Raw genomic sequence first — 14,613 nt, 5'->3', positions numbered from 1 at the left:
AATTGAGTTCCACCCACAGTTTTTAATCCTCATTTCTACTGCCTCTACATTTGCTTGAACCAAATACGCTACCATGCTGTCCTTCCACCTCTGCCTTCCCATGTATCCTGGAGCATCAAGTAATACCCCTATTCATTACTTCAGGTGTGAAGGAAGCACTTCATTTTTCAGTTTTCCATCTTTGCTTCCCCTTGTGTGTTCTATATATGCTTTTCTCCACTGTAACAGTTAGCTATATCAGTGGACATGGAAATATTAGTGGACAATCACTGATGAAATCAAAGTTACTCATTTACATTTTTTAATCTAAAAACTTATCATTTCTGTAATCAAACAGATCACTTTGATACCCTCTTCTTTTGGAGCTCCAACTCAATCAGTCAACAGTAGAGCAATCAAATCAATAAAAATATTACACCTGTTTGCAAAACACTATTATTACACATCATTCAGATGGCATCAAAAAACAGCTACAATATTTTAAGCCTTGAATATGTAAAAAAGAGTACTTTTCCAAGAATAATTTAAAATTCACAATGAATTTTTTTAGAAGAGTAATCTTTGAAACATAAAAGTTAGACCAAGAAAAAGGAGACAGATGTGAGTGATGCATTATATTCATAATCTTAAAGTCCAGTGACTAGTGGTTTGGAGCCAAAGAGTACAGACAACAACAGAAATGCAGAAATGTTGATCACTCCCCTATGGCTCCCCCCAAAATATACTTTTAAGAAGTAATTTAAAATAGACTGAATATTTAAATATGAAAATTAATTTTTAAATGCATACAGGGATCTAAACCCTAGAGTCTCATTAGAGTCACTAGGAAGTTTTAAACACTATCCATGCTGTAGGCATCACCTGTAAGAGATTCTGATATAATGGGTTAGAGAATGGGTTCAACATCAGAATTTTTTCCATGTTCCCCAGGGGATCCCATTATGCAATCAGGGCAAAGAATCATTAAGTCATCACATTCCCTACTGTAGAAAAGTCCATCTTGCTAAAAGAAATCACAATGAAACCCTTTCCAAACAACATAATCTCATTTCCCTGGGGGGAGAAATAAGGTAAGCATTGTGATCTGGAAAATATGAATAATATTTAACACTTACACATGGTTTACTATGTATCAAGCAGGATTCTAAGGGCTTCTAATCTATTGACCTTTTTATTCCTCAAAATGGCTCTGTAATGTTGCCACTATTTTATGAAATTCTGCTTCTGCAAAAGTCTCTAGCAGTTGTAGAATCCTACCACTACTAGACGTTACTCAGAATGCTGCTAAACATGCTGGCACTAAATCTGCTCAACAGCTCTATAAAGAGAGCACTATTCAATAGATGAGAACTCTAAGGCAAAGGGAGGTAATAACATGTCTAAGGACATGCAACTTGTGAAGGGCTATATCCAATTCTATAACCAGATAGTCTAGCTAAAGTTTTGTATAATTTGTAGTAAACAACAGTAACAAAATATATAATTTATTTTTCTCCTCTTCAAGGAATAGCAAGAAAAAGAGGGCGGGGGATGTGGCTCAAGTGGTAGCACGCTCGCCTTGCATGCGGGCGGCCCCCTGGGTTCGATCCTCAGCACCACATACAAAGATGTTGTGTTCGCCGAAAACTAAAAAATAAAATATTAAAATTCTCTCTTTCTCTCTCTCTCTCCCTCTCTCACTCTCTCTTAAAAAAAAAAAAGAAAAAGAGAAGAGGCTAACTTAAGAAAATTGAGATAAAAATAATTTAATCCTAGTTCTGAGATTTGTACCACTACTGGACCCAACAGAGATTTCATGATATAGAATGCAAAAAGAAAGAAAGAAGGAGAGAATAAATGAGTGGATGGATGGATGGATTTAGAAAGATATCTGAGATGGACCCCAACCATCTATCAGACCTGAAAAAAGAGTCTTACCCCTCTTCCCTGTGCACTCCACAAGAACAAGGAGGGCATATATGTCATTTATTGCATACATAAATATAATTGAATTCAGTTGGTTATTTCCAATGTGATACAATGAATTCTAAGGCAGAACATTTTACATTTATTTTCACACTACATTTTCTTGTGTTTTATGAGTGATACTCATTGTATGCATTAAATATCCTTATTTCATATCAAATTTATTTCTGTATTTTAGGATATTAGATTACTAAAATATACCACTTTAATTAAAATGTTGGTCTTTTTATATTTAAATCTGTGAGCATCTTTCCTCAAAATTAAATTACTACTTATGAGAACAGACTTTTCTAATAACTGATTCAGTATCTGTGAAACCACATTTGGACCTCAAGGGAAGCTATTTGGATCTCTCCTGGACCTCTTTTTTGCTCCTCTGCAGGATGGCCATCCTCTTCTTTATCTCTGTAGGATTCCTCCATCTGGTATTTCTGTCTTCCTCTTGATTAGCAAAGCAAAACCAAATGTCTCCCCTTAACCAACAACACAGCAGTTGCACTTTAGGGTCTTACCAGAAAACATACTTATCTCCAACTGCCTGTTGGAAAGCCTGAAATAAAATACTTGAGTGAGACACAGTAGCCATGGAAGGTTCTCTGAAGAGAATCCTAACTTTTAAAATAAAAATCAAGAAATGCACCAAGCAATGGTATACTTGACAAAAATCATGTTATCTACAATTTGAATTGCTTGTACAGAATTGCCCTTATGTGCTGTAGTCGGACTTGAGGGAAGTTGCAGAATCATCCAAGTGAACCAGACTACTGAACTTATTATAGATGTGGTGCCGAGGATGTAGTCAACTATACCCCTCAAGGATCTTTCTCTCCCATGGAGGAGATTTTACCAGGTCTCAGCATAGCATATGTTACAACTCTCTTTAATGTTAAGAAAGCAGGCATTCAACACATTTTCCTTTATAGATGAATCATATTTTCTGGACATTTTCTTTTTTCCTCTGATTTTTTCCCATTATAATTTATTACATTTTATTAACACACATTTAAATTTCTTCTTTGGGTATACAAGAATTCTATGAATAAATAGCTTTATAATAAAAAAGGAATGAAACTGAAAGGCATAATGAAAAGATCAGATACTATTGATTAATGAAGATACAGCTTTAAAAATTACATAAATAAATAAAATTTTTGGAATTTCAAAAAATTAAGAAATGTGTTTTATTCATCTGTTACTTCTAAAATAGTAAGTACAAAGTTGTGTGTGTATGTGTCTGTCTTTGATTTAGTTAATGTAGAAACTTGTAATATACTAATATATAATATTTTTAAAAGCAGAGTAATTTTAAATGTACATCATGACTCAAATTGGTTTCTATGTGGTTAAATCCCAACTAGAGTGTTGTTTAAGGGTTACAACTTTAAATAAGAATACTACGTTTGTAAGAAACTGCAACCCCTCAGTTTTTCAGTGTATTTTGGTTTCCTCTTATTATTCAGTAATATCAAATAACTCATAAGACTGACTTGTTTCTAATATTAATAGTTTGAAATTAAATGTCTCATTAAAAGTTACACATCTGTGCAAAAGGCACATGCTAATATCAAAATAAAATGGAATATAGTTAAATAATAGAATATATTTCTTTATACTTTGAACACTAAGTCACTAAGTAGAAAAGAGCTTGAAATAACTGTTTCTCAAAATATAGCCTTTTGGAGGCCAAGACAAGGAAAAGGAACCAGGAAAACTAACTTGGAAATTTTTCAGGAAATTAGAATACTTGTGATCAATAAAAGAAGAAAAGCATTCCATATTTTTAAAAGTAATATGAGTATTTATGTTATAATGGAGTTTATTTCAAATTGCCTGGAGGCAACTTTCTAATTTAACTTTTTCCACAACTGTTGGAAGTCATCTTCTTGGAAAGCATAAGTTTTCACAGTTCAGGTGATCAGGCATCAGTTAGCAATGAAAATGAACCACCTAAACCTATAAAGTATGTGAAAATTGTTCTGGGCTTTCCCATGAACTCTGAATGCAGTTTTATTTTGTGTGATGAAGAAAACAGTGTGGCAGCACAGAAATTTCATAAAATCAATGCAGAATGATTTCATCTGACAAGTGGGACGGGGGTGGAAAGAGTAGGTGTGAGAAGCTTACTGCTTTTAGTAAAGTTAAAATTCAAATTGTGACTGAATCAGACCAAGAAAAGATCTTTTGAAAGACGTAATTTTAGATCAAAATTCAAGTCTTACACTTTATCACATATATTAATACACATTGGAAGCATAAACCATGTTCATAATAGAGCAAAACTAACATTAGAAAAGAAAGAGTTCTAAAGAAGGGGAAGATGCTAAGAAGGAAGAGTAGCAGTCCCATGAAAACGAACAGAAATCTTAGCTTTACTGGGTATGTCATGAAGATCTTATATATAATCAAATTTCTTATGATGTGGCTCTCTGTTTCTACTTAAAAGCCCAGAAAAGTACTGCCAGAACATATCCTTTTGTGAAACAAGAGAATTTACTAGGATGTTTTTAGCCTTTAGTGGACAAAGACTGAACATGGAACATTCTGGTGTGAAGTTAACTCTATTTTGTAGGGGTTTTTTTTCCCCCTTTTGTTACTGGTGATTGAATCCAAAGTTACTTTAGTACTGAGCTACATTCTCAGTTCTTTTTCCTTTTTATTTTGAAACAGGGCCTAGCTAAATTGATGAGACTGGCCTCAAACTTGGGACCCTGATGCATTAGCCTCCCAAGTGGCTGGGATTACATGCTTATGCCACAGTGCCCAGCTGAAGGTAACTCTTTAAGGAGTATAACAAAAACTGGTTAGTCATAGAAAGCATTTTGTAAAGGCACAGAGAAACATTTTTTCCAACACTGAAGTCTGAATTTCTTGAAAGAACATTTAGTTGAAAGGAAGGAAAGAAAGAAGGAAGAAAGGAAGGAAGATAGACTGATTCTTTGGGTTTCATTCTACAGGAAACCTTAGAATGAAAAACATGAACTAGTCCTAAAACAATTCCTTGATAAGTGATATACCAAACGCACAGGGAGAAGAACAATAATCCAAATTAAAATTATTTTAACACTTGAATATATGTGTTCTTGCCAAAAAAAAAAAAAAAAAAAACAACTTCCAATTCTGCCAATATAAAAACACAGATGTATAAACAATTTTTAATAGTAAGGATTTTAGTATTTATAAAAATCATATTTATAATAAAGCATATCATGTGATATAAAATTCTGTGGATAATTTGAAAAATATTAATGCTCTGTAAATTATAATATTTAGACTATACATTTCATTCTCACTGGAAAATCACTTTATTTCACAGAGAACATTTTCATTTAATTTGCAACAGAAGGATGATCTAGTTCAAAAAATCAAAACTTTTATGTCTGACTGGGCCAGGAAGTAAAAATAAAATTACAAGGATCACCGGATGTAAAATAGGACATGAAGGGAACTGAAGATTGTCTGCCTCTGCTCAGGATATCAAAATAAATAAATAAATAAATAAATAAATAAATAAATAAATAAATAAATAAATAAACAAACAAAAACAAAAACAAAAACAAAAAACTTAAAACACTTCATGTGCCAAACAATGTTTAAGAGCCATATGCGGCCTCCCAGGCTGCCAGATTGCAGCTCTAGAGAAACAGTAGCCAAGGCAGATCTCAACCAAAACTGTGATCCTAGCCAACAGGAGGTGCCAATAAATTCCAACACTCAGGGAGAATAGAATAGAATGATTTTTTTTCATAAGCATGTTTCAATTAGTACTCTCCACATGTAAAATAAGAGGCCTATATGACCTATGGAGTCTTTGATTATTAATCTCATTGACCATGTAGCCTTGAAACCAGGTAGAGAAGGGAAAATCTCAATTAAAAGACTCTTTTCGAGTCATCACAGGCACACAGAGAACCAGTCTTTCTGAGTCTTCCTTACAGCCCAAACACTCTCTATTCAGAAGACAGCAGGTCTAACTGTGATCTGGGTGCAACATCAGGGGAAAAAAGAAAAAGCAGGTGGAGAAGACAGAGAAAGAAATACAGCAAGAGGTCAATAGGCAAGATATGTTTCCCCAGACCACCAGGACCTTATTGTGATGAAGAACTGAAGTTCAACATCATTGCTTCAAAGCCCAGAGGTATATCAAGAAAAGGTTCTGGCTGCCTAGGAGACAAGCTCCTGGGCATTCATGTGGGTTGAATGCAGAATGGGATACAACTGACTTCATTTCCTACTGAAGATGGAAGAGGAACTCAGAAAAAGGGGCCATTGTTCTGGCAGTGAATCTAGGAATCTGTATGGTAATTCTTTTTTCTTTATGTAGAGTCAGACCTGTATGAAATTCCTTAAACATGTGTATTACATAATGATTTGTTAAATTGCATTTTCCACACAATCTCTTTAAGGTCAGTTATTTAATTTAATGTGGACAGTTTCAAACGAACATTTGTAATGTATTTTTAAAAACAGACATCCATGTTTCATAGTAAGTTTTACTGTGCTGGACTCTTTATATTTCTAAAATTCTGTAATGTTTTCACTTCTTGTTCTTTCCCCCCAAAACAACTTACATTTGGAATCTCTCACTGAAAAGTTTATTTTTATTTTGACCCTTTTGATTCAAATGAATTACTATTACCTATAATTATTAAGTCAGCAAAATCTATGAATCCTTGTTTTACAATATAGTACATGATCTTTATAGCACTGAGACAAGAATAAATCATATCTATTAACAATTGACTATGTACTAAACACTGAATTAAGGGCTTTATATGGATTATTTCGTCATTTTACTTAACCTTCCCTGAAATTCATGAGGCAAAAACTGTCACAATCTTACCTTCAGTTGAATTAAACAATGCTTAAAGAAGTGATTTGCCAAAGACAATTAGGCTAGCAAGTAGTAGAAAGGTGGCTCAAACCCAGTTCAAGTACATCCCTTCCCTGGTCTGCCATCCCCTCTATTCCTCACAGTACATTATTCATGTTATATACATTACAGAAATGCTATATACATTTACTTAGCAGTAAAGAAGAGTAGTAAAAGATTCCTAGGTTTATAAAAATATAATATATTCAAGGATAACTAGAAAGTCTATGTATTTTATATATATTTTTAGTTGTAGTTGGACATAATACCTTTATTTTTCTTAATTACTTTTATGTGGTGCTGAAGATCAAACCCAGCATCTTGCACATGCTAGGCGAGTGCTCTACCACTGAGCCACAACCCCAGCCCCAGAAAAATCTATGTATTTTAATAATGCATACAGTTTTCTTCCTATAAGATTTGCAGGTCTGTTCTCCATTTTTAAAATATAACATTCCATCATGAATGTTTCACCTATTAAAACTTGAAAACCACAGACATGCTTTTGTTATGGCCCTCTCAACTCTGAAAGAACATTTATCAGGAGGAGACGCCAAACAAAATCCTGAAATCTGTGAAACATAGAGGAAGGAAATTTTTAAATTTCAGAAAAGTCTGTCACACATCTTCCTTTTTAGAGAAATATGAAAACTCAAGTGATGGTCAACATCATAGCTTTTTTTAAATATCATCAGATGTGAAATTTCTCATTAAGTAAAGAGGCGAACCCAAAGTATAGAACAATCTTTCTATATAATGTAAACAGTAATATATGGACACCATTTCAAGAAACCCAAAATCCAAATTAGAAAGTGATATGGGATCTATATATATTCTACCTTAGTTTAGCTGTACCTCATCTGTCCTCCTCAGGTGTTTCATGAAACATGAAACACACCCCTAATATTAAAACTCTTAAGTGTAATTTATTTTTATATTTAAGTTTACTAATTTTATTAACAGATATACCTCTGGGTAATGAAATTTGCCACTATCCCTTTAAATAAGATTGTGAAACTTTGTGTTAGGATTAAAACAATATCTCCTTTTAAATTAATATTACTTAAATAGTTCTTTGAAGACCAAATTCCAAAACAGAGTAAGAGTTATATAAAAGCTTAGTAATATATCAAGTCAGCATTCTCTTCCCATGCTCCTCTAGGAGATACTTTCTAATGCCAGGCAAAATGTTGAAATGATTTGTTTTTTTACAAATTCTATAGCCAGTGATGGACAAGTGTCTTCAAATATATTGTGAAAAGTTACTCAAAATATTGTGTTCACCAAGTTACAACCTCTAAGACTTAGTTAATAAAAGCATCTAAGATTCCAATTATTCTAAAGGAGAGGCGTCTCCCTATAATATTGCTTTCTTTTAACTAGAACAAATGTCCATATTATAAAACACTAAATTAATTCTTGAGCTTATAGATCACTTGAGCCTATTTTAATCTCTTGGAACATGACCATGTAGACCACCAGGTAAATACTGGACTTTCATAGCTTGGAAGAAGGGACATTTAGACATGTTTGTTAAAAACGTTATATGTAACATTAAGACAATGACTTATCAAGTAAAACATAGTAGTCTCTCCTCTTTATTGCTAATTACAGATAAAAGAAATTTTTTAATCATCTATTCAGAGAAATGTCTGCAAAAAAAATACCTTCATGTAAACAAAATAAGCGGTTTCTGCATTAACTGTTTTGTCTCTTAAAAGGCTTTATATTATAGAAAAATCTTTTTATTAAACTTATTCTAAAGATTACTTATCTTTAAATTATAATGTTTTATGTCAATTTTTTTTCAGAGGGTAGCTGCAGGCCAGTTTTATGAAAGAAAAATCACTATTTTATTGTCAAAAGAAATCATCTTAATTTGCATAATATATATACTAAGTAAAAAGTTGTCAATAATTTTCACTTTCTATAGTAGGTATACAAAATACTTCTTTGAAGTATAAGTACCATAAAGCATATTTACGAAAAGCAAAATTAACTAAAGTGACATCACAACTATGAAAGAAAAATAAATGGATCTGTATAACTGATGTATTATGACTTCACAGAGAACACATTTTCATGAATTTTTTTCTATACTAAGTAACAAGAAAATTTTGAAAAGATAAGCAAATAAGTTCAAATATGATTTACAAAGGTGTGCATTGGGTAGCTAAAATAATATTAAACTCCAAACACCTAAAAATCAAACTATCCTAAAACTGCAATACATTACTTAAATGTTAAATCAATGTTTATTAAGATTGTATTTTAGGAGGTCTATTTTAAATAAAATTTTACTTCATTTCAAAACCAACTTACTAAGGAAAAAATAACCCCATAATATTTCATAAAACTAATTACTGCAATAACCAAAGTAGCTCATAAAACTAATTACTGCAATAACCAGAGTATTTCATAAAACTAATTACTGCAATAACACAACTCAGATTATTTAAATAATGGTTGCTGCTCAGAACTTGGCACAAGGGCAGACATAAACAGTCTAGTGAACTAGTCAAAATACTAAGAAGTTACATAACACCTTCAGAACTTTTTCCCCCAGATAAGTCATGCCTTTAAGATGCCCAACAAATGATCAAATAGAGGAGTTAAACTGTTGTGAACAAACCTATCATAAATGATACATTATTAGTTCTTCTTGTGCTTTTAAAAATCTTAAATGTCCACTTTCCACTTGAAAATCTCCAAAGAAACTTCCGATTCTCACCATGTGAAAACAAAGAGATGTCATCACATATTAACAAAAAGAGAAAAAAGAAAAAAAGTACCAAATGATAAGAGCTACAGCTGAAGAGAAAAAAAAAATTAGTGTTCTTGTTAGAAGAACATAAACACCAATAAAGCAAATAAAGCTGGAAGATAGTATTTTCAGAGATGTGACCTTGACTATATATCTAGGCTGCTGCTTAAAGTTAAGGATCATGCTAATACAAAGGCACAGTCAACCCCTTGATCAAATAACAGAGTATCTCCCACAATCACCTATGTGCCCATAAAAGGTTGCTACTGTTACTTTGAAACAAATAGAAACAGAGAGAATCACAGACTGAAATGGCATGCATCTATAACATATGAACATTTCATCAGAGTGAAAGACTTACCTCATAAGACCAGACACACTGAGTTCCACCAAAACGGCGAACACACCTTCCTACTTCCACGTCCTCATGAGTTGTGTACATTTCTCTTAGGCATTCACCAATATGTGGCACCATCCTCCTGAGAACTTCCCGGCTGAAGATCATGCCAGGTCCTCCCATACAGAAGTTCTCCCCAGGCTCCAGACCTAGCTTTCCAAGCTCTTCAATATTTCCGAGACCAGTCTGTCCCAGGTACAAAGGCTTGCTGCTATTTAGCGATCTAAGAAACTCCTCTAACTTATCACCTACAAGGAGAAAGAAAATAATCAGTACTTTTTAAAATTTTCACAATCATTTATAATGTACAAAGTAGAGGACAGAGCTTTCAACATTGTTGTTAAATCCCTCCTAAACCTTGAACCTCCACTAACTCTACTTGTAACAACTGAAAGAGTTGAACAATATCATATTATTTAAAAATACTAATTCAGAGTTACTGATTAAATATTAATAAAATTTTTATTAACTCATGGTCTAGGTGTCTGTAAAACTGCAACAAGTCAACAATCATCATTTTTTTCAGTGAAAGATAAAATAATGAGAATAAAGATAGGGTTCCTGGCATATCAGATAGGGGTAACAAAAATTTTCAGAAATGTAAAACATATTCAGTATTGATATTTAGTATTGTTTTGACAGACCTATACATGTCCAATGATTACTTTTTCCTGATAATTAATTTAGTTAGGTGCTGTGTTGTTAACCAAAATTCAACCATGTACAATCCATGTTGTTTGGGGGAGTGTTTGAATCTAATTTATCATGAAATTTAATTTTGGAAGGCATTGTTTTAGAAAAAAGCATTTGTTAAAACTTAAACAATGAATTGGTTTCACTCACAGTTGTTAAGTTCACCAGGGAAAACAACTTAAAAATAAAATTACACAGCTAAAACAGTTCAAAAATATTTGGTATTCCACAAAGTGATACATCAGAATAAGTTGAGAGTCTCGGTCTTCACATTCCCAGTCAGCATCTTTACTATCAATTTTGATGATCTGGGCATCTGCAGTCATTATCTTGATCCCATGCCTGGATCTCAATGAGTTTCAGCTGACTATTATTGTGTTCTTAATTATCTCATTCTAAAAGAAATGGAAAGAATATGGCCTTTCAAAGTTCTGAAGGACAACCTTTCAAAGCATTAAAACAAATGATAGATGTAGGTGCTGCTTATACATTTTAGAAATTCTCTGCAAAGTGTGACACTTCTGCCAGGAAAGCATTGTGACTTTTTAAAATGAGACACAGAAGACAAGGGGATCATAAGATAGTGGAAGCATTTGTCTTTGAGTCAATCCTAAATAGCATGTAAGGGAAATGCAAGCAAATGGCAGCATTCTTTATTTTTCTGTCCAATTACCAACCAGCATTGTCCTATTCCAACCAAGCATTACAGCAATTTTCCTCCTCTCAACCCAAACTCAATCTCTATTTATTAACAATACATTGACTCCTTGTGCCAAAACAGGTCCCTTGGGTTATTTTTTCTTGCATTACGTTAAAGGTACTATCTGGATCAGGAGAAAGCAAAGAGGTTAAAAATAGAGAGGCATAAACTAAGGAAGGTCTGCCCCCCTTTGACCAAAAAGCTAGGAAATGCGGAAAACACAGAGAAACCTCCTTCAGTACAACAGTTAATTCCTTTGCGTCCCTCTCCATCTCCGCAACTGTCTGGACTGGAAAGACTGACTCCTGTACTCTAAGGAACTTAGATCTGCTGAGTTTAGGGATTCTCTGGCCAGAGCGGCCCATGCTCTGGGTAGAGGACCGCGCCTCCTTTAAAACGGACAAAGTTTTCTTGTGCTGTGGCTGCATGTGGTTCTGGGAAGGACTTCCAGCCTCCGCTTATTGCACAGGCACCAAGATGCACGGGAAAGGATCCAATACCAGGGCGCGCCCAGTAAACCTGGAGCTCTGAGGGTTTGGAATTGAAACACGCTTTTCCCTTCTTCCCCACCTGACAGTACAATAAAACCCCATGGAGTTTTATTGAGGTGTGACTGGGGTGGTGAAAGGCTAGGTGATGCACTGTGGTAACCGGAAGAAAAGGTGCGCTGGGGCGGTGGGTTTGTTCAAAGACTCCCAGTGTGCCGCAAGTTGTGCGAAAGGGAGGCATATGTACTGGGTAGGGTCTGGGACAGTGAAGCACCTGAAACAAAAGCGCAGAGGAATAAAAAAGGAACATGGGGTCTCCAGCCTGACTCTAGCCAGCATCCTGCACTTTGCCTTCTGCCGAAGACACGCCCCTCTGGGCAGATTTTGGTAAACTACCACCATTGGGGGCTTTCATGGGAGGGCCGAATGGGAATAGCTTTTGGTTTAGCTTTAAAGTCCCTTTCCACGTCTCACCCACACAGTAAAGGGTAGGTACAAACGCCAGGTGGAAAGGACAGCAAGAGTCTGAAAGGCAAATAAAGCTGGGCAGGTATGAGGAGGGTCCAGACTGCAGGAGAAGAGGAGGAGCGGGCTAGATAATGGTGGGCGGATGCGAGGGGTGGGGATGGGGCCGGGGGCTGAGGGAGCGCCAAGCACGTGCTGGAAGAGAAGCTTAAAGGGCTGGGCAGGGGCTGAGGTTTGTTGCAGAAAAAGGAGTCAGGAGGTGGGCAGGTGGGACAGCCGGCGCTGGGAGGTCACCTTTGATGTAGACATCGTCGTCTGCGCGCATAAACCACTCATACTTGTCCAGGTAGTGGTCGTGCATGTACTTGATCATCATGAAGGATTTTTTCTGAGGAGGGTAGGAATCATCCACCCCCGGCAGCGCGATGACAGGCAGGGGTGGCGGGGGCTGGCCGAGCCCAGCGTTTGGTGGCTGCTGACTGGAAAAGAACTCCACGCGGCCAGGGATGAAGCGCGCCCAGGTCCGTTGCGCCGCCAGCGCACGGCTGCCCAGGTACTTCTGCGCGGTCATCACGCCCACATACAGGAAGTCCCGGGGTCGGGAACTCGGGGCGGTGGCACCCCCATCCCCGCTGCCGTTGTGGCTACTCCGCGGCCGGCCGCCTCTTCGCTGACCAGCCGCGCCCCCGTCCTCCTCCTCAGGTTCCCCTTCGGCCGCTGGGGCGCCTGGAAGCCCTGTGGCTCCGTCAGGCTCGCGTCCTCGCCGCCGCTGCTGCAGCGGAGGTGGCTGCTGCCAGGGGCTGCTCCGAAAACTGGTAACTCCGGGCGCTGCCTCCGGCATCTGCAGCCCCTGGAGCTCCTGGCGCGCGGGGGGCGGCGACTGCTCCTGCCGCGGCCGGGACTGGGGTTGGGGGAGCGGCTGCTGCGCTCCGGCGCCGGGGCCAGCAGCCGAGCGGCCGTAGTAAGAACAGAGGCTGGAGCCCCGTCTCTTCCTCTCGCTCAGTTCGGCCACCCTGGGGGCGATGAGCCAGGACGCGGCAGTGAAACCCAGCACCAGCCCCAATGCCACGCTCATCCACGGGCGCCGAGAGCGCACAGCCATCGCGACTGCCCGGTACACGGACGCTTGCTGGGCGGCCTCGACGCTGCGCGCGGGTCCCGGGGCTCACACCCGCCCCTCCTCCTCCTTCGCGCCCCCAGCCCTGGCCTCAGCACGCCGCCTAGGCGCCGTCTCCGGCTCGGGGTCCGAGCGCTCCTGGCGCCTCGCCTGCCGCGGGCTGCAGTTGCCTGCCAAGCTCCCTGTTCCGCTCTGGGCAGGGACTCAGAGCACGGGTGAGGAGTGAAACTTCTCCCGGCAACGGCAGTGGCGGCGGCGGCGGCGGCGGCGGCGGCGGCAGCGAGAGGAGCTGCAGGAGAAGGAGGAGCAGCGGCGGCGGCAACGCGTCCGCTCCTAGGCTGCCACCCTGTCACTGGCGCGCCTGGCCCCTCCCTCTTTCCTCCTTCCCAAGCCCCCGCCCTCGCTCCCCGCCTCCTGCCCCACCACCACCACCCCCCAGCCACCCCGCTCCCAACTGGCCCGAAGGAGGAGCCACAAGCGCCACGGTTGCCAGCCGGGGGAAGCGTGCGGGCCGCGGTATTTCCCCGTCACCCGCCCTAGCACGCCCCTGGTCTGCGCCAAGGTCCTGAGCCGGCCTCCTCTCCGGAAGGAAACGATGCCTGTTGGGCCGCCTCCGGCTTCCAGCGCTGACGCCCCCTCTCCCTCCTCCCTGGGCTCTGACTCTCCATCCCAGTTCCCGTCCCGTCCCGCCCTCCGCCGGCCTCCAGACACCCGTGTCCGGAGGCTCCACTGCCCTCCTCCTGGAGCTTTGACTCTGCTGACCTCATCGGCGGAGCTCGGGTCCCCGAGCCCCCAGCAAGCGCCTCCATATCCCTCAGGATTCGCCTACCCGAGTCCACATGGGTTATGTCCTGGCTTGACCCTTCCCCACTCTGCCCCGCCCCAGGTCCGTCTGTGGGCCACTTTGGCGGGTTTTAGTCATTTTCACGCTGCACTTACCGCTGCCACTCCGCGCCTTCTCTCTCCACTCCTGGTCCCGCCCACTGCTCAGGAAACTCACCATCGGTCCCAGCCTAACTCCCCTATCCCAACTATCATTTTTAATCACCCTTCCCCCAGTATTCACAGAAGCTTCACCATCACTTGGTGTCTCAATTGGAAATACCTTTTCTGAAAGTCTGGGATATGTGGGGGGGGGGGGGGGGGAGATGAGA

General features: G+C 39.2%; 1 protein-coding gene across 1 annotated transcript in view; it reads right to left on the bottom strand.

The window, feature by feature from the left end:
* The window catches only part of Chsy3 (chondroitin sulfate synthase 3), a 249,649-nt gene extending 236,205 nt beyond the window's left edge, over positions 1 to 13,444 (bottom strand). The window contains exons 1-2 of the mRNA XM_076855919.1: positions 12,637 to 13,444; positions 9,961 to 10,244 (exon numbers count right to left, since the gene is read on the bottom strand). Coding sequence (XP_076712034.1) covers positions 9,961 to 10,244; positions 12,637 to 13,444 — 1,092 coding nt within the window. The remainder of the gene's footprint in view (positions 1 to 9,960; positions 10,245 to 12,636) is intronic.
* Positions 13,445 to 14,613: the final 1,169 nt, after the last annotated feature.

This window comes from Callospermophilus lateralis, chromosome 5 (assembly GCF_048772815.1).
Source record: "Callospermophilus lateralis isolate mCalLat2 chromosome 5, mCalLat2.hap1, whole genome shotgun sequence".
Classification (NCBI taxonomy): Eukaryota; Metazoa; Chordata; class Mammalia; order Rodentia; family Sciuridae; genus Callospermophilus; species Callospermophilus lateralis.
Note: the sequence above shows the minus strand (reverse complement) of the source record. Positions and strands in the feature narration are given on the sequence as shown.